Source organism: Candoia aspera, chromosome 13, assembly GCF_035149785.1.
Source record: "Candoia aspera isolate rCanAsp1 chromosome 13, rCanAsp1.hap2, whole genome shotgun sequence".
Taxonomy (NCBI): domain Eukaryota; kingdom Metazoa; phylum Chordata; class Lepidosauria; order Squamata; family Boidae; genus Candoia; species Candoia aspera.
This window is the reverse complement of record NC_086165.1, coordinates 17418965-17440434: the sequence shown is the minus strand read 5'-3', so window position 1 is coordinate 17440434 and position 21470 is coordinate 17418965. Positions and strand designations below refer to the sequence as shown.

General features: G+C 40.0%; 1 protein-coding gene across 1 annotated transcript in view; it reads right to left on the bottom strand.

Moving 5' to 3' along the window:
• Positions 1–1870: 1870 nt before the first annotated feature.
• The window catches only part of MCTP2 (multiple C2 and transmembrane domain containing 2), a 151077-nt gene continuing 131477 nt past the window's right edge, over positions 1871–21470 (bottom strand). Inside the window, exons 19-23 of the mRNA XM_063314329.1 lie at positions 20600–20641; positions 14518–14627; positions 11260–11369; positions 9154–9251; positions 1871–3569 (exon numbers count right to left, since the gene is read on the bottom strand). Coding sequence (XP_063170399.1) covers positions 3501–3569; positions 9154–9251; positions 11260–11369; positions 14518–14627; positions 20600–20641 — 429 coding nt within the window. The 3' untranslated portion in view covers positions 1871–3500. The remainder of the gene's footprint in view (positions 3570–9153; positions 9252–11259; positions 11370–14517; positions 14628–20599; positions 20642–21470) is intronic.

Here is a 21470-nt window from a genome sequence, read left to right as displayed (position 1 = left end):
AACTGTCTAATAATCCATCTTCTTTTCAGGAGCTCAAGGTGGTGTACATACAGTAGACCATCACCTCCCATCAGCTGAAAGGGAAGGGGGGAGGGTTCCATTTCACCAAACCCAGTTCTCAGTTCCTGCTCTACAGAATTGAGAAGCACATAGCTGTCCTCAACCCCCCCACCCCCCCCACCTCCCACCCCGTGAAGTAGGTTAGCCTGAAAGAGACAGTTAACAGGCCCAAGATCATGGATAAAGGTTTCTGGCTAAGCAGATATTTGAACATGAGCCAACATTTTTATAGCACTCAAGACAGGCACCTAATGTAAAACCCCAGGATTACACAATGAAATTCCTCTATTATCATTACACAAATTATATTGTTCCCCATCCAATTTTTGGTATATTCAATAGCGAACATACCAAAAATTGCCTATTGAAATAATTGGACGAACAGTCTAGGCAAAGGTTGTCACAAGTATACAATGGAAGTTGAGTGGCTAATAAATTCAAATAAATAAATAAATATTTATAGGTTAGCCACTGGATCCCTAAATATGTCTTTATATAAGTATAAACACAGGCCTTCAAATATCATATACTCCAATTTAATTTTTATTGCATCATTAAAATATTTATTTTGATAAAATTAAAGTCTCCCACCACCTGTCATTCCAAACAGCTGCTTGAAGGACCGCAGGCATCTGATAGAGCACAAGTTGACCCAAAGGTAATTGGGTTCTTCCCAGTTCTGTTTTCATGGCATACATTTCGCAATTATCTCATCTAGTAAGATCCAGATCCAGTTGGTACCATCTTCCAAAATACTGTTGAGTGCCATTGAATCTATTTTCAGGGACGGGTTTCAGATTTGTTGCCTTCATAGACACGAACCTTCATGGTTTCAGCTACAAAGCTAATCTCTCAAAGCCAGGATTGGGTGATATGTGGCCCTCCAGCAACTTGGCCAACATGGACAATAGTAAGGGATGTTGACTGCAAAATCTGTGAGCTGCAGCCTAAACAATCTGGAGTTACCAGATCAGGGAAAAGTAGAAGTTGCTCAACATTATCTCTCTCTAGACCATCTAAATGATCTTCATATTTATCTCAATGGGTTGAGGTCCTTCACCTGTTTCAAACTTTTGAGTCCTAAAGGACACTTTCTGTGCCTTTGACAAGGCTATCAAGTGCCACTTTTTCCCAAAAGGAATCAGTGGTCCTGAACACAGCCACTGAGAGGAAGGAGAAAGCAACTGACTTCAAAATCCTTCCCAGAATCCCACTAAAGATTTCTCTGTTCCCATTAGTACCAATGGCTGTACTATCAGCAGGAATACATTTCGCAGTGCCCATCCGATGACTGACTGAATATCGGGAAAGGAGGGATAGACGTGGGACCTACTGATTCCGTACAGAGGCCTTCCATTTTTCAAAGAAAGGTTTCTACTTCATCAGCTAAGGGCTCTTCAGAAGCTCACATCAAAGTGACTGCCCTTCCTGCTTTATTGTCTCCAGTGCAACATTTTTCAAATATAGCGATCCCCTTGGGGGTGAAGCCTATCTGGGAACTGAGCCTTAGACCAGAGGTGTGTAATTTTTTCTGGTCTACAAGCTGGAGATGACATTTGAGAGGCATGCAATGACTAAATCCTAAACAGTAGTGAAGAGATCAGGACAGAACTACGTTTGATCTGATGTCATTTATCTTCAAAGTTCATTAAAATGAACGATAGCTAACCATGCTTCTCTCCAGTCATGTATTTAATAATGTTTCCTCCTTCTACAAGGCAAACATAAAATACCAAAAATGCAGTTTGGTAACAAGAGTAATATCTGTAACGCACGGCTTGCTAACTTTGGATCTCTAGATTTTTGAAAATATTTTAATTCTTTTATTAACGCCATAATCCACTCTGCCTGACTACAGACTAGAAATAATGTGAGTTGCTAATCAACAACATGGAGTCCAAGGTTGGGAATCACTACTCAACACTCATTTGTAATAATAATCCCTAAACATTAGTTAGAAGGACCTGAGACTGAAATAGTGGATTCAACAACCAGTTTCTTTGCCCCATCTGAATATTCTAGCTTTTCAGAGGTTTGCATTAAACACCAACAAGACAGACTGGGTCTTAAGAACCACTCTGCTTGCTCCAAATCCAAGTAAACAATACAGCAAAACTCATCCTGGATTGCACAATTTAAATACAACAGTTTTTTTAAAAAAATACATCAAAACAAAAGTATCTTTCCATTTTTTCCATGTGGTTTTAACCTGTCTATATGGTTATAAAAGTATTTTATGTAAGCACAATCATATTATTGGATTAAGACCAGCACTGAGAATGAGGAGACAGAGTCCAAGAAGATGGAGTTTTAGAAGGAAATCAAAACTGAACCTCAGTAGGGATCAGTGGGAGATTCAAATCACGCAATATTGTTAAATGATGGCTCGAAGGAAGGATATTGCCAGCAACAGTCTCCTTTTAAGCACAACCATTCTGGCATCTGGCAGTCATTGGCCATTTACAGGGAATTTATCAGCAGCAACTGTAGGGTAAAAAGGAAGAGGAGGAGGAGGAGGAGGAGGAAGAGGAGGAGGGGGTGGAGGAATGGATGGTGAGCATTTCTCTGCAGTTCTGAGAAATTTTAAACTGAACAGTGCTTAAAACAGAAAACAGATTTCAAAGATCTGTTAATCTGCAGTTTAGAATCACCTACACGCAGTCATTGTCCAAGCAATGAGACCGTTTATATCCTGACATGATTCTGTCAGGTGGAAAAAGTCCAGAATGCAAAAAAATGGGCTTTCTTTGAAGCAAAAGAAAAAAAAAAAAAAACTCTTACAATTTCAGCGCTTCTCATTCTGATTTTTTAAGAGCAAATTGGCATGGTGGGGGGAAAGACGTCCTTCCCATTAGAGAAAAAGTAAAGTCTTCCATATGATTTTGACTCCGGGTTCCATGCTAAATATCATTCAGGCTATGAAATTTCTAGTTCTTTTCTTCCAGGGGTAAATTGGTGTGCAAAAAAAGTTTTTTTTCTTTTTAAAAAAAGAGGCACTTTTCTACTATACAAAATAAGAGAAAGTCATCTGGTTTTGACTCTAAATTCCACATGGAAAGTCATTCGGGCTTTCATACAGTGATCTTAACTGTCATGTCAGGGACAAATCGGTGTGCAGAATGGGAAATTAAAAATGGCTCTTCCATCATACGGGATAAGAAAATGCATCTCATCTGGCTTTGGTTCTAAAATCTGTGCTGAAAGCGATGCCGGGCGGAACAGTCCTATTTCTGGTCTTCCAGGGACAAATCAGCCAGGGCAAGCTTCTTATGAATGACTTTGATTTTTGTTTGAAGTCCAAGTATGACTTCCAGACGAGACACGCAGAGTTCAGTGGAGTGAATGCAGCACTGATCTGGAAGGAGGAGAGGGGGCCCAGACAGGCAGCCCCATGCATGCAGCATCCGGGAAGAGGCACTCCACATTCCAAGGTTCACATCCTACAAGCCACTCCTTTTCTTCCTAATGGGACTGGAACTGCTGTACGGTTTCAATTCAGCATGTTGCACCTGTAAAAACAAACAGACACCACGCTTGAGAAAGGTAACCTCAATTCGCTCCACTGTGTGTTAATGGCTCCCCAGAGAGAAATCAAAGAGAAACTAAGAAAGGTTCAATAGTCATGAATCATTTTCTAAACACAGTAACATGGGGGATTAATTGCAGGAAGGTTTGGAAAAGTCATGGATCATTTCTTGAACACCAAAATATTAAAAACAGATATGTTTTTTTTGGTCCTAATGAGATGCACCAGAATATGGATGGGGAATAGGAGAGCTTCCACCTGATTTTGGCATTTTGCAGGAATGCAAAATCTTTTCTCTCCTTTTGGATTACTCTTTCTTAGGGTTTGATTAAGGAACCAGATTTCCCTCCTACATGCCACCACACACTGTTTCTTGAAGTTGGGGAAGAGACCAAGATGCCCAAGTTTGTAAATTAGACACAAGACATCCAAAGTTTATAAAAACCTGGATGATTTTCCCAGACTGAGAAAAGCCCTGTGATCAAAACTCTCCCCACCCCCCCTTCAACCAACTGACTTAGAGTTAGAATCATTCATTTTCTGTTGCATGTTCCATGCCACTTTAAACCTACTTGACCCAAATTAATATATTCATCTTTATGAATCTGATGAAGTAGGTTCCGGCATAGGAATGCCACCACAAATTTTCTCACCAGAGTCCAGAAACTGCTACTTCTATGAAAGACATACTTGGGCAGTTTGAGTTTATTCAAACTGAAAATCAATTCTGTCCTCTGTGACCCCATCCTTTTTAAAACCAACAGTACCAAGCAAAGCTATTCTATTCTATTCTATTCTATTCTATTCTATTCCATTTGCAACAGGATCATTAAATATAAACAACCGCCCTAGGAATGCAATGTCTTTTGTCTGTTCCCTTGGTTAAACTTACTAATGACCTGGGGTGCTCACACACATTTTTACATGCCTTTTCACTTTCCTAGCTATTTTTTTATCCATTCCCCACCTTTCCACCTCTCTGTATTTCAGAGGAAGGGAACTCGTTATAGATGCAACTCAAAACTCCAGGTCTTCATCAAAGACCTTCGCTCAAGTCAAAAGATCACAGCACATGATGAAATAATTAAGAGAGGATCCAGTGCAAGATCCTTGGAGTTTATCTACCAAGAATTTATTCTGCTCCAACTATAGAATCATACAGGCAGTTTGCAGAAAGTCATATGTATATGTATATGTATATTTCACCTCTGGAGGCTTTCTTATTCATTAATTAAATCTCATTTACATCCCTATGTGAAAACCTCTGGAAAGCCTAGGAGAGAAGATAGATCTTTAACAGGTATTTAAAATGCATAACGGAAGGTGCATCCCCAATATCAAGGCAGATGTTAACTTAAGAGCCACAGGTCCTGCTATACTGTCCAAAAGGGTGTAACAACAGTAAGAAATTATATATGCCAGGAACTGCTTTTTTCCTCTCCTCTGCATGCAAATTTTCTTTCTCCTCTCCTTTCCTTTTCAGAGCTAACCACATTTAGATGTGTATTTGTGCCCAAAATATAACTAACCAGGGTTAGCTCACATTGATATTTTAACCATTTTTGCAAATCTAGGAGCCAAACTAGCCACCTGTTATTGACAGTGCAAGCCATGCTGAGCAAGCTGCTGTGGCCTGATTCACACTAAGCCATAAACCATGGTTAACAAATCCCAATGGCTGGTTCAAGCAACAATTTGCCTTGACTACACTTTGGGTGGAAAGGAGTGATATAACTGAGAAAATAAAAGAATAAGAACAGGCAAGCCAAATGATAGCTTAGCACAAGGTGTGAAGCCAACTTCTGTGTCACATAATCATGGGAGAGAGGGAAACAGTGGGACATTTATGCAAAAGAAAACAACATGGAGATTTAAAGGGCTTTGCAGGGTGCACCTAATCTCAAGGATGTTACATCTGCCCTGAAATCCTTGAATGCATTCTCTTTTTGCAACATCAAAACCCAAATCAAGGAATCCTACCCTTATTCAAACACGTTGAAGTTCCCTATACTTGTTCTCTCACCTCACCTCCTCTCCTTTACCACTAACACCTTTTAAGGTCACTGAGGATAAGAGAAGCCACTTCCAGCAAAATTCATAAATGCACAACCTAAATAGAAGAGGAGCTTATCTTTCAATATAAATATTCATGGACAGTGTCACTGCAAATCCTGGGTCCTCTAGAAAGCAAAGCAAATCAAAGGAAAGCAAAGCAGATTTGAAGCAGAAAAGAGAGAGTGAAAAGTTCATTTCAGTGTCATGATTTTGCAGTCTGGGAAAAACTAATCATAACTAAATCAAGTTTCAGTCTGCCAAGAAAGTGCTCCTGTAGAATTGGATATTTCTGGTCAAAAGCTATTTACCAAAGACCCATCAGCAAACTTAAACAAAGAAATAAATGACATAAAGAAGGAGCAAATGCAAATCCAAGATACACAGACGTTCTTACTGTAGATGTCACCTGTCCCCATTCTGTAACCATCTATTATCTACAACCTTCTCCCTTTCCACACACACACACACACACATCATCTTCTATTTTCAATCCCTGCTTTCTTCTATGGATTGCATTATTTATCACAAGTATGTAATGCAAATCTAAAAGTAATGTGGAACATGGATGCACACAACCACGCTGTATCTACTGTATACATACAGAAAATACCCTACAACATAGAGGTATGAGTGCATCAGAGACAGGTATCAGATTCAGTCAAATCCTGAAAAAAATCAGGCCATTTAGAGGTGATTTGATGGTGAGCATGGATGGGAAACAACTGTCTCAGCAAGTCACACTGGAGGGCATGGAGTAAAGGGAAATACAGAGCCAGGAAGTGAAGATTAACCATGCCACCATGGATCACCACCCCCACTGAAAAACAACTGACATTGACTAACCAGTCGTTTTGCCAGGTGCAATCAGGTTGAGTCTAGCTACCTAATGTTCCCAGATTATAACTAGCTGTTATGCATCTTTCTGAGCAAGACAATATGGGGATGGATGGGGGAAAGTGGATTCCTCTCTCTTCCCACTCCATACTCAAATTTGATGATGCTCTTGCATTATGGAACACTCTTCCCCCAGAGGTGAGCCAGGGCCCCACTCTCCCTGCCTTCCAGAAAGGAGTGAAGACCTGGCACCAGGGCCACAACTGGGGGGGGGGGCACCAAAATGGGTGCGGAATCCATGTTTGCCCCGGGTGACACAGATTCTAGTTGCAGGCCTGCCTGGCACTGCCATCTCACTTGGGGTATGAGGAGGGGTAATCAATCCTGGGGGTGGTTAGTGCCTTGAAGAGGCTCCCATGAATTAAATGACTTTAATTCATTCAATTAAAGATTCTTAAGAACCTTTTAACATCTCTATCTTGGATTTTATAGTTATATTTTCATTTAAGAATAATGTTTTTTATTGTATTTTAATCTTTCTTTGAGTGGGATGCGGTGGCACTGCAGGTTAAACTGCTGAGCTGCTGAGCTTGCCGATCGGAAGGTCGGCAGTTCAAATCTGCGTGACGGGGTGAGCTCCCGTTGCTAGTCCCAGCTCCTGCCAACCTAGCAGTTCGAAAACATGAAAATGTGAGTAGATTAATAGGTACCGCTTCGGCAGGCCGGTAACGGCGTTCCATGTAGTCATGCTGGCCACATGACCACGGAAGTGTCTACGGACAAACGCCGGCTGTTCGGCTTTGAAACGGAGATGAGCACCGCCCCCTAGAGTCGGACACGACTGGACTTAATGTCAAGGGAAATCTTTACCTTTACCTTAATCTTTCTTTATTCTGGTTTTATTGTAAACCGCCCAGAGTCACTCTTTGAGTGAGATGGGCGTTGATAAAATTTGAAATATAAATAAATAAGTAAATAAAGTTGACCTTCTCTAAGTTGGCAAGGTTCTGGCCAACAGGCAGGTCAACAAAATCTGCCTTTCTAAAAAGAATCGTGCACCCAAACAGCAGAAAGAATTAGGCTTTTTTTTCAACTACCCCAAAACTATTCCTCGTGCACATAAACCCCTGTTTTTACCATACTGTATTTACCATATCTGAGGTCTGGAAAGCTTTCTCCTCTGTCTATCTCCCACAATATGACAAGGAACAAAATGCAAGAGTTACCTTCCTTTTAAAACATTTAAAGGAGACTACCACCAAATTCCCCACACCCCCTTCTGTGAAACCTGATAAGCTACTCTTCCTACTCAACACCATCTACTCAGCTCCAAGTTGGAAACAATCCATATGTCCTATAAGCAGGAAAACATATTCGTAGATGGAAGCCTTTTCAAACAAATGGGACTTTTTGACCAATCAAAACAATGACACAATACTGTCTTGTTTCCCTTTGGCACAGATGTCATAATGTTTTACAAGACTCCCATTCATTTTCCAAACTAGAAATCTTTATATAATGTTCAATAGTTGCTGTGCCTGGGCCTGGGGCCCCGAGTGTGGAAAGGGCCCCATTTCATGGTTATGTTAACACCATGGCTTTTAGATTGCTCGGCTGCATTTATATTTATTTTAATTTTTGTTATTGTTTTTATTGTTTTATATCATGACTGTTTTTATTCTTGTTAGCTGCCCAGAGTCACTAGTTTGAGATGGGCGGCAATATAAATTGAATAAATAAATAAATAGGCAGGCTTGATATGCTTATATTTTCATAATTTTTCTCCTGTCTTGTTTGTTACTGTTTGTCAGCGGGGGTGAGGTAGTATTTTTGCGTACTTTTCTTTAACTTTGTGTTAAAAGAAAATGAGAATGGGGAAATAAATGAATGAATGAATGAATGAATGAATGGAATGAATATTTGTGAAGGGAAGCATTTGGATGCAATTGTACATGTAGGGAATCAATATTTTTGGTAGCGTTTAATCAGCCACATCCCCAAACGCAAAAATAAAGTAAGATAAAATATATCACATTTACCAAAACAAAAACAAAAACAAATCAGCATGTGTCATAAGGTTGGAATATTAGATTATTATACACATTATTATTGAGGTTTGTTGTTGTTTCCCTTTTGCTTAGTGCCTTCTTGTAAAGACATGCTATTTATACGGAAAAATCAAACTTGCATTTCACTTTTTTTCTTTGCTTTTTTAATATATATATATATGACTGATCATAACCCCTAATAAATACTGATCGATTGACACACAGAGAATCATATAAAGATCAGAAGAAAGTTTGCTGGAATGTAAAGATGTGCAAACTTTGTCATTACCTTTTTTTTTTTTTTTTTAGGCGTATTGTGCTTTGCTTATGAAAAAGAAATGGTAAAAAATTCCTGTAAGTTCTCATAAAACTAAAAACCCACCAGCTCTGATGCAGGGCAGCCTTTTTCCGTATCCCCCTGAGCTTTTGAAAAAGAGAACCCTGTCTGAGATTCAGATGCTTTTCACAAAGGCTTCTTGGCTCCGACTGCCCTCTTTCTTCTCACCCCTCCTGCTTAATGATCCCATCCGATGCTTTTGCACTGCTGGTCAAAATGGCCCTCCAGTATCACACCTGCTGCTCTTTGGCCTCAGCTCAACTTCTCTGCTGGAGACGCCATCCCATACTTACCCTCTGAACATCAGATGGGACTCTGGAGAGGAAATCTAGGAACTCATTATTGTCAATGGTATACGGATTCCTTAGCTTCTTTGTAAATTTATTTATGCCTAGAAAAGACAGAGGGAAAAGTGGTTTTAAAAAGCTGGGTGGGGAGGGGAGCAGGAAAACACACACACACCACAGCATGGAGCTGCCTGACATGCTCAGACAGGAAGGTGGGCGGGTGGCTGATCGAGTTTTACAAGGGAAAAGAATGAGTGTGAAAACACACAGAAACCGGACACATGTTGCTCTCACGTGGAATCATGCACAAACATCATTCCTTGAAGAAAGCAGTGGGAGGTTTATTACAAAAGCCGGCCAGCCACTCGCCTCAGGAATGAAAAATCCCATTGTTGGCAAGAAGGAGCAGAGAAGTGAGAGCTGCCCCTGGAAGGATGGCTACCACCTTTTTGAAGGACTATGATTTGGGCCTGAGAACCTGTCCAGACAAGATCTGGTCCCTCTAGACCATCTCCTACCAAAGTGTCCTCTTCAGGCTTCTGTACTCCAATTTGGGAAGAGGAGCAATTCACAGCATGCATCCTTCTTAGGGGTAGCTGGATCACTTTTCAAAAGTAATTCAAGAGTTGAGGGGAAATACACACCCAGCATATCATGGCATACCCACCCTGTTCTCAAAAAGAGACTGGGAATAGGGCAGAATGGTCAAGAGGCCAACTTGAATGTCAGCCTGCACAGAAGAGCTGACCCATGGAAGTCCCACAGAGAAGCTGAGTCCTTCCAAGGTCTGCTACTGCTATTATTTAACACACTTACATATAAGATATGGGCATAACCCCAAGAAGGAAAATGCAAAGCTGGGGTGAGAAGTCCATGAGGAAAGGTGGGGAACTCTACATACACAGGAACACAGATATATTTTGAATGAATTTGAACCATCCCTTGTAAGGGTAGCTGAACAATTACCCACATGCACATAGGTTGTCATTCATCACTGTTCTCACCCCACCATCTGGAGATTCCTGAGGGAAGTGTCTTTCCAGAGGTAGCAGGTTCTCCCCTGCCCCCCCAGCCCCAAAAATCTCCCCCGCCCCCCCAGCCCCAAAAATTGTAACCTGGAGCTCACATTTACAGTATTTTTTCGTGGCAGCAGGCAAATCCTTTTTGGAGATTTCTATACCAGTATGCTGTTTTGATCTGTTTTATTTCATTGCTGCTGTTAGGGTTGGCATTTTTATCTTGCTTGTATTAACAATTTAATTCAATTATTTATCTCGCTTGTATGAACTATTTTGCAGTCTTTTCCATGTTTTATTGTAGGATACTTGACAACCAGCTACCATTTAAGCCGTCACTGGATCTAAGTAACTGAACAGATTGCAAAAATTGCCACCAATTTGAATTTTTTTACTGGGATAGAATGGGAAAAAAAATGATTAAATACCTAAGGAGTAATTATATCAACCAGAGATAAGCAGAAGAGGCAATCTGGAATTGCCATGTGTCATTTTTGCCCTGGAATGAATCAATCTGAGCATCCTGGGGATGGTTTGTGCAGTTCCAGCAGAATATTGGCTGGTACAAGAAATGACCAGGATATTAGAACTGCATGAATTTCAGACTACAGGTATATCCTGATGGGGAAAAAGGGAACATTCTGTTGCTGGACTGACTGTCCTTTTTTTCATTCCCTGATAATAACTGCACTTCATTCACTGGATGGAATTTTCATTCCATTTAAATAAAGACAAACACATTCTGGTTTTGTTCATGCTCCTGTTTACCTTTTTAGAGTTCAACTCCTAGAACAACTCCTTAAAGGCCAAGTGTGGTTCTCAGACCAAAAGAAACTATTTACCCCTGAACTAGAGATACCCCATCTTTGGCATGTTCCAGTCTTGCTCCTTCCTAAATATCACCACAGAAATAGCCTGCTCTTGTGTCAGTCCAATGCATGAGACCCCATTATTAAAGCCTAACAACTTACTTGCTCTGCAATCTCTGAACTGCAGATGCCCAGAACTATTGACCCCACTCTTGTATTTCTCCATAGACTGTTATATAAATGCATAATGGAACTGACCAGAGAAAATTGCATGAAAATAGACTTACCCCATATTAAAACGATGTACCGTAACGGTATGTAATATAGCACAATCATTGCTATTGTGAGCACTAAACAAGCCAAAGCAGAGAGGAAAGGAACAGTCCAGTTGAATGTACTGAAATCAACATGGAGAAAGACAAGAGAGAGTTTGTAAGGTTCTCAAGTATTCACAATCATACTTTATTAATCCAATAATGTGAATGACATTCTATAGAATAGCATCTTGCATGTAGGGCGAAACAGAACTGAGGAGTTCTCTGAAAGTTATTAAGATGAAATGCAAGATAGTCATTCTTAAGGGAACTCGAGCATCCTCATCCATTGTTTGATTCAAAACTAATTATCGTCATTCTTCTTACCTACCAATCAGGGCTTGGCAAATTTGGAAGTACTCGGCATTTTTTTCATTAAGTGTTACAACAGTGTTGGCCCTTCTGAAAAGTCATCTCAGTTATAATGTGACTTTGGCCATTTTTAATGTTAAGTAAAATACCTAATTTGGGGGATTAAGTATTGCTTAATTAAGGACTGCTTGCTGCACATGGTTTGGAGTCCACTGGCACCATCGTGCTCCTTGCAAAGCAGTGAGAAATCTTCTCAACTGGCTTCCATACAGTGATTTTAATGGTTAATTGGGCATCAGGGAGATAGAAAGCTTTGTCTCCTTCCCCTCCAAGGTCAGCCTTGGGGGAAAAAAACAAACTAGTGGAAATCAATGGAAACATAGTTTCCAACTAACTTCATATCTAAGGGGTGCCAGTGAGATCAAAGGGGGCTACGTCCACATCAATTCTGCTCACAACTCTTCAAACACATGGTCAAAGAGTTGGGTATCTCTGCTTCCAATCCCTGACCTATCCCTGCATGTTACGAATTGCTTTGCTCCCCAGAGCAGCTGTGTGAATTGCACCCAGCCTTTTGGGGTCAAGCATACACCCCTTGGCTCTCCATCAGACGTAGATCAGCTCTGCCTTTCTGCCCTTTATGAGACACTTAAGGAATAACTCAGTTGGGTCATGAAGAATGCTTTCTCTTAACTGATGAGGGTTTTTCAATTTTAAAAAAAAATGAACGGAGGAAATAATGCATCTCTCAGCTTCAATGGAGATCTTACAATTTAAATTACAGCAGGGGTGAGCCCAGGCCGATAAATATATGAAATGTATTTTTAAATCCTCAGAGTCTGATGGAAGCAAGCTATTATAGAGGCTCTTTGACACGAAGGGTTATGCTGATGGAAATGCTTATGTAAACCATTGTGACACTTGTTAAAACTACTCCAGTGGACTTCCCCTCCTTCTTCTTCGTCCACAGGAACATTAAGATTTAGTTACAATTGGATGCTTGAGGGATTAGGCAGGGCAACCATATTAATGTCCCGCTGGGATCTTAAGGGATCATTGTCACAAAACTGAATGCCAGAAGGAAGAGTTCATCCAGCGTTCCAAACCTTATTGCCATCCAGCTGCACATAAAACAGTGCTTGTTCGGACTCAAAGCCATCCTTTGGTTTTCCCACCCAGCTGGGACAGATGTGGCACAACCACAACACATGGTATTTTTAGACCCCACGCGGCTGCACTTTTGAAGAGTAGAACTGTTGAGAAGACTCTATTTGGGAGTGTTTGGAAGAGGGAGAAAAAAATAGGGTCACGTGGTTATGTCAGAAAACTCTCTCCTCTTTGCTTCTTGTGGCATGTTCTCCACTGGCCATGGGGCCAGAAAACAGCCTGAAATTTTCAGATGAAACAAAGCAAGTGGAGACCTGTCAATGCAGGGACAGCAGATTGGTTGGGATCAATGTAAAAAGCTGGGTAGAAAACGAGTGGGGTATAAGAGCAATCAGTTAAAAACAAATTTGGTGGCAAAGGAGAGGGATATAAATGGGTATAAAAGAGCCAGTTTCGTCTAGTGGTTAAGGCAACAGGCTAGAAACCAGGAGTCTGTGAGTTCTAGTCCCGCCTTAGGCATGAAAGCCAGCTGGGTGCCCTTGGGCCAGTCTCTCTCTCTCAGCCCAAGAGCCAATCAGGTGTGGCATGAGAGCTCTAGTCCCGCCTTGGGCATGAAAGCTGGCTAAGTGACCTTGGGCCAGTCTCTCTCTCTCAGCCCAAGAGCCAATCAGGTGTGGCATGAGAGTTCTAGTCCCGCCTTGGGCATGAAAGCCAGCTGGGTGACCTTGGGCCAGTCTCTCTCTCTCAGCCCAACCCACCTCACACATTTGCTGTTCTGGGGAAAATAGGAGGAGGAGAGGGTATTGGGTATGTTCCCTGCCTTGAGTTATTTATTAAAATAATAAAGGCAGGATAGAAAATGCATAAATAAATAAATAAATAAACGGGATTAATTATAATCAATGATAAGTGGCTGGAGAATATAGGAGTTTTGAGTCCTTAGAAACTTTTAGAAGTTGTGTCTTTTTTCAGCATTATGCAGCCATTAAATCTTAGGCGCACCAATAAAGGGATCATTAGGACAAAGAGACGGAATCTTCTACCCAGCAGAAGATCTAACATCTCAGCTGATCCAGACTGTTTTGAAATCCTCTTCTAAAGCCATCCAAGTTAAATTGTGGGAATGAATTGCACAGGTTAAGCATATGCTAGGTGCCCTTGCTCTAAAAAGACCAGCACTGTTCTATCTGACACATGGAGGAATTTGAATGGGGAAAGATGACTTTTCAATCCATGAAGAGAAGTCCACTTGTATGAATCTTGGATTTTCAATGCATATTTCAGAATTTCCATAGATTTCTTTTTCTTTTCCTTTCCTTTCCTTTCCTTTCTTTCTTTCTTTCTTTCTTTTTCTTTTTTCTTTCTTTCATCTTCCAAGTCAGTCTTGACTCCTGGCAACTGCTTGAACAAGTCCCTTTAGTTTTCTTGGCAACATTTTCAGAAGTGGTTTGCCCTTGCCTTCTTCCTAGGGCTGAGAGAAAGGGACTGATCCAGTCACCCAGCTGGATTCATGCCTACAGCAGGACTAGAACTCACATTTTTATGGTTTCTAGCCCAGGGCCTTTAACCACTAAACCAAACTGGCTCTCCGTAGATTTCTAGTCATAATTAAATATGTAAGAAATTCAGAAAGAGGAATACTATAATGATATATTATCACCACTGGGTTCACATTCCGGCAAAAGGAACAACCTTTATTCCATTCTGTATTTGCTTTTAGAAATCCCCAGTTAGAGTTTTTTTTTCCCCCAATTGTTTCCAGCCATAGTGTTCAGAGGTTTTTCAGAGCATGGGAACAAAACTTTGACTTACTTTTTTATCCTTTCTGCAAAAGAAGCTATTTCCTCCAAAAGTGTTTGGACTGTTATAACAATGTCTTGGACCATGTGGATTCTTTCTATTAAACCCTTTTTTTCAGATTCCTGCAAGGAGAGAGGAAAGAGGAGAAAAAGTAGAAAAATGTATTTATTTCCTTTTTTAAGAAGCGGCCTAGACAATAAAAGGTTATAAGAGAGGTTATCAGAAGTAACAGCATTCAGGACAGTTACATTTCAGATCCATATGTCTGCTTGCTGCTGTATTGTAGCTTGGAAAACAGCCGTGTTGTCTCCAAATTAATAAACCTTTTTTTGAGGCTTACAAATCAGCAAACAAACAACCAGATGCATTTCTTGTTCCAGCATTCTGTGAACATTTCAATCAGACCAGCTGGAATTTTTTTTTTAAAAAAAATCAGGGCTGCTTAGGGAAGAAGGAGAAGACAGCAAAAATAGCAAAAAGAAAAAGAGGGAAGCTCAAAAATTCTATTACTCAGACCCAGCACTGCACCCGTCACTGACTATAGTGGTCACATTTCTTGCCACCAGCACCACAGATGGAAGTATTTGTCCACAAACTCTACATTCAGATATTATAGACAAAAGCTCTACATCTCTTTTTATGCATGAAGATCTCAGAACGTATAATATTAGCATGCATCCAAGTTGAATGAATCTGTCACAGGCAGGAAAGCATTTCTAATGTGGATGGTGACGGTGATGGACGTGGTGGACATTAGTGGTGGAGTGGAGCTATTACACAAAGCAGATCTATGTAGAGCAGGCACATTCTTCTCAGTGCAGTGAACCCTTGCTCCACCTCAGGGCTCAAAGCAAAGTGTTGGGGGTGACACTTGGTCTTATCTGGCAGCTTCATAAAGAGTGGCTTGTTCATAAGACCACCAAAAGGCCAGAAAAGAGACATGGCTATTCTAACCTGCTATGTAAAATCCTGCTTTCAGGATCGGTGTTGACGAAGGTATTCAATCAAACTACCTTCAGACCAAATGACCTCAACAAACCTTTGCACCACCAAATATTTATTTCTGTGTTTGCTTGCTTGTTTGTTTTCTATCCCACCTTTATTATTTTTATGCATAACTCAAGGCGGTGAACATACCTAATACTCCTCTCTCCTCCTATTTTCCCCACAACAAGAACCCTGTGAGGTGGGGTGGGCTGAGAGAGAGGGACTGGCCCAAGGTCAACCAGCTGGCTTTCACACCTAAGGCAGGACTAGAACTCTCATACTACGCCTGATTGGCTCTTGGGCTGAGAGAGAGGGACTGGTCCAAGGTCACCCAGCCAGCTTTCAAAGGTTTTTATTTTGTCCAAGTTTGGGATGAACATAAATACCTAAATATGGCAATAACTATACACTATTGGACTTGCAATATGAAAAACCCAAATATACACAGTGAAAGTTCATTATTAAGAATGGCTATATAAAACATAGAAGACTCTTTCTTAATTGCTTCACCTTTGACTGTTGTTTTTAAAATCTTGCTTTTATTTGCAAACAAACATGCATTTAGGAACATTTTAAAAACATGCTGGGCTTTTCTTCAATAAACTCCCCATTTCAGTCCTCCACTAAATTCCATCTCTTTTTTTCAGAAAGTGTAACCAGCTCACTTGGCTTTAATCATCTACTTCATGTCATTTCAAACTGCTTCAAACTCCTCAGACCTCTTTATCTACAGTGGCCATGAGAGATGCCTTTATTTTCTTCCACGTAACATGTTCTGCCTCTGTGTGGGGGCATGCATTTCTGCTGCCACCTCATGTTGTGTCTCTATATGTGAGGGCCGGGAACCACAGGATAGGCTGCATAGCCTCTGCTCTGGGTCATGTGACCAGAAGAGAGATGAGGGCGGCTTAGAATGGAGCAGTAGGCAGCATTCTGACCCACAACCCACCACCCTTCCCACAGGGATGCATTTGGGAAAAATTTCTGGATTTTTTTCTTTCTGTCTCTGCAGCCCATTTTTAACTTGACCTGTCTTTTGCCAACTTCTCTGTCCACACCAAATGTTGGTCCCAGTCTCCAAGTTTTTGGAGAGTTCTCCTGCTGAAAGACAGAGAGAGTTCTCAGCCTCTTTCTATTACTTCCTGACAACATTCTGCTGAGTTGGAAAGAATTTTTTAAAAAGGTGCAACACTCAACCAGAGCTAAAATGTAGTGGGGCAGTTTATGGTCCAAGTACCCCATGGGCACCAGTCCTCCTCCCCATAGAGTGTACACCAAGCTTTCACATGTAGCCACCTTATTTGTTTGGACATCTCAGATTACATTAACACAATAAAAGCAGTTTTACTAATCTGGATTTAAAATGTTATACGAAAATAAGCCATATGTCAATCTCCTTTTATCGTTGAGGGCAGAATAACCTCTTTGAAGAATAAACTCAAGCTTTTACCTGTGAATTTTCCTCCCAAGACAATTACGAAGAGGGAGATGATCAGCAGGTCTCAAAGGATGCTTAACCTTCCCTTTCTGCTCATCTTTTCTTTCCTACAGCACCACCCCCTGCCCAACCCCTCTGTACTACAAGTTTGAGGACAAGCACTAGCCACACTTGCCAACCTGTAGTGCTGATCAGACAAGTGAAGAAGCCTGCAGTAGTTCCTAAGTTCCAGCACACTGCTTCCAAGCATGAATGGCTGAGGCTGATTAGAAATCAAGGGGCAGCATCCAATGTTTTTCCTAGTTCTATCTAACTTCTGACCGATTCTTAGCAGCAGTGAAATAAACACATGCAAGTGAGATCTTTCGAAGCAAGTCTGTTCTTGCAGCCTGGAACTGTGAAGAACGTTATGTGGCAGCTGGATAGCTATCCTGCTGGCTTTGTTTACACATCTCAGATTGCACTACAAAAATGTGGCGATCACACAATTTAGCAACACAATATTACATCTTCTCTTGTGAGCTTGCTGGACTGTCTGGGACTGAGAGATTGAATTAAATGGAAATCAGGGATTTCTTCTGACATCCAAAGAGTCAAAAGGACCTTGATACATGGACAGATGTCCACATGTCTTACCACCAAGGTAGGAATGGTCTGTAGATGCAAGGAATAGGGTCTTTTCTGTAGCACATTTCAACTGCGGGATTCCTTCCCAAGGGGACTCAAGGTGGATCCATTCTTAACAAGTTCTAGAAGGGCAGATCTGCTCTGTTGTGTTTTAGCAATTATAATACTTTAAGTAGGACCTCACCTTGGTTTTATTCACTGTTAAGGTTTGTTAGTCTTACTGTATTGATATGCTAAATTAGTGTATGTTTCACTCTGAATTCGTTAAGCCCGTGACCTCCGTTTTTTCCTGTTCTGTTCATGTACAGTGAGAACTCTGATTTTTTTTTCTTCAGCCTTATCTTTATGTAGCATACAGACGGGGAAGGATATTTTCAGAAATTCCCAAAGGTGGGACAGCAGTGGCTGCTTTCTATATTTATGTACATGAGGTGGCAGAAGGGTTCTTTCTGTCTGAATTTCTTTTACTTGTTTTCCTTTACAAATATCCATATGCTCATTCACATTGGCACAAAGGGTTTCCTTGTTCCTACAGCTGAAAGTACTGCATTAATCAGGGACCATGCCACACTAGCAACAATGACCGAAAGACCAGGGAGCTCATCAGCCACAAGCTCTTAACACTGCGCACATTTCGTTCTATCATAGTCAACTTTCTTTGAGTATCATTCTGTTGTGGCTTTATCAATAACTTCATTCTCTTAAGACAACACTAACTGGTTCAGCAAAGAAACAAACGTCCATGTGCATACAGGAGAAATAAGCATCCAGAAATTGCTGGGTTGGAAATTCTTGGGTCAGAAGTTTTGGTTTAAAATGAGGAAGAAAATGTTGGCGTGCATCTGACAAATCTGTCCTCCTGACTTTTTCATCTTTCTGGAACAAAGCAAAACACCCCCATTCTTATTTCAACCACTTCTAAGCCAATGTACTCCCTGTAGAATAAAAGTAAACTTCATCCTTTAGGAAAGAATTAAAACCTTGCAAACAAATTCACAACTAAGAATTCATTAAATAATAAGTGAATTACTTAAAATCTTCCCCCACATCTTCTGAGCAAAGAAAGGATTTACTTCCCTGCTTATTGCTTAAACAAGACTACAAAAGGGCAAGTTTAACCTTGAAGGGAAAAGGGTTTTTTTAAAAACAAACAAACAAACAAACAACGTTGGACAGAATAAAAACTTACAGTCTTTTGCATCAAAATAGTCAGCCTGAACTTGGAAAATGAGGTGCACGGCATGGCCCAAGGGAGGCTGAAACATTCAAACACTTAACATTTGACGTGCCACCATGCATAATGGAGTCGTTGAGCATTTATTCCAAAAACGGCTATATTTTGTAACATACCAAGTAGTTTTGCTATTGTCTTGGCCAATCTGACCTTTGGGATGGGAGGAACTGAGCTCCTTTGAAGAATTAACCATGTGAAAATTGTTATACCATTAAGTATAATAGCTGACAACTTATGTGCCTTTCAATTTGATTTTTATTATACTAGACAGAAATGTATAGAATAGTGGTAGGAAGGGAATAATTAAATATGTTTTATCTTTTGGAAGGGAGAAAGATATTTAGGAGGTTTATACATTTTTTTTCTCTTTATTTTAATATAAGGGGGAGGAGTAACTGTACTTAGTGGGTTTCATTATGTGTTAAAGGGGAATGATTTATAGAAATAATATGGTGTTTTGGTTTAATATAGAGTAAGAGATTGATTATGGAAACTTTGTATATTTTTGCTGTTAAAAGTTGGAAGCCACATCTTGTAATTTTCTTTTCTTTTCTTGTGTTTCTGTACGTTTTTATTTTTTTTTCTTTTTGTCTTTGTCTTTTTCTGTTTTTATTGTAGTTTTTATTCTTTCTTTGAAACTTAATAAAATTTACTATAAAAAAAAAAGAATTAACCATGTGGAGATCAGCAAGCAGAGAACCATATCCAGTGTTTAAGGGTTCCCCTTAACAAAGATGCAAAGTGGGCAAGGCCATTCTTTTGTGGTGGGGGACTTGTTTTCTGGGGGGAATATAAGTAGGGCTTTCACATGTTTCCCTCCATATAATAGAATGAAGCCTACATTCAGTAGGGCACACTGAGGATCCTCTAAGTATCTGGGAAAAACATTTTTTCACAGTAGTGTGAGGAATGTAATTGGGCATCCAGGAACTGAATGAAAAGCTGAGAAACAAATGTGGTTTTCTCATTGAATAAGCCTATTTCAGTACACGATCAAAACTCAGGAAAACTTGGCATGGCCTTACTTAATGACAAAATAATCTTTTTTCAGAAAAATCCTTCTTTTAAAACCTTCAGTTGATATACATTGAAATGAAATCTAAGTTACTCCGGAAGGAGGGGAGAGAAAAGTGACGTTTTTGATGTCTTATAATTTTATGGAAGAAGACAGACTTTGTGGTTAAAGGCCATCACTAAGGAGAAGCTTAGAGCTTCTCTTAGAAGCTAGGAGCTTGCTTGGGAAACCAACCATTGTTATCTTCCATCACAGTTGGTATTTGGACAAGGAAAAGAAGATCCGGCAGCACAACTCTTTCAGTTTAAAGTTCGATCGTTCATACAGAAAGGAATTAATTGGTTCCTCTGTTTTTTAATTAACTGTCTATGTGTTTCTAAGTTGTAAACAGTTAGTCTCCAAAGACATTACAATTCCCAGAAGCACTCTCTGTTATGGTCAAGAAAGGTCTCTGTATATTTTGACAAGAACACAAGCATGCACTTGATAGAAACCATGTTCTTCTTTGTTACATCCCAGCCAACTGCTATCCCTAGAAGTTGCTGTATTGTGTGGGAGAGGGAAACACACTTCATTACATTTTTTAAAAGTCTGCCTTTATGCATTTCAGTGACCTAGTGCAAAAAAGTAATAAAAAATGCCTGAAATGCATCACTAGTTTTCCACAGCTCCTTCTCTTCTGATGTACAGAAATCACTCTTCTCAAAATAATGTTCCCAGGATGTATGCATATTTGTAGAATCTTTATCTCCAATTTAATTTCTCAAACTCAGATCCTGTCGCACTCTCTTACCTTGTCGTCATCATCCTCGTCCTCTTCTACAATAATGCAGTCCTTTAAAAACAAAATGAAGAAGAATATTAGACCATTTGAGAAAGTCAACATAACATATAAGCACTTCTTTTGAAAAATATGTGCGTCTTTTTATACCAAAAAAAAAAAAAAAAACTAGAAGAAATAGCTCCCTCATACACTAATCAAATCTAATCTTTACATATATATTTAATACTGTAAGCTGCCCAGAGTCATGTGGAGTTGGGTGGCCTCAAAATTAAATGAATGAATTAATGGCATTATAACATTGAACAATTCACATTTAAGACAATTCATATAACATGAAACAAATGGTAAATATAAGCTAATATATGCAATCAAAATTTCTAAATAATCCTCTGGTCAGAACTAGCAATAAAATGTTAGATCAAATATAGAGAGTTATTCGGATTTTCTTTAACCCAGTTATTGTTGCCTAAAAGAAGATGCACCCTGGAACAGTCATAGAGTGGGTTTTGCAACAGAAATGTATCCACCTAGTCCTTGAAGTTGGAACAATCCAAGGAGAATCTTAGTCAAAGATTAAATACCTCCTATCATGCAATTCCCGTTCAGGGAACAAACGTTAAGCAAAGCGCAGAAAACGAGGAAGTAACAGTAAGCAAAATAAATGGGAGGCAGGAGATGGGAAAAAAGAAAGGAACTATAACTAAATTTAATTTGTATCAACTCAATTTACTATGCCTCTCCATATTCTTCCATCCTTGCTTCCATATACTAATTCATACATGGTCTTTTGTTCTTTAAACTCTGGCCTCTCTCTTTCTGAGGATCTCTTATGAACTCTACTCAGCCACCACTTACTCACTCTTCCCTTTCTTTTCAACTC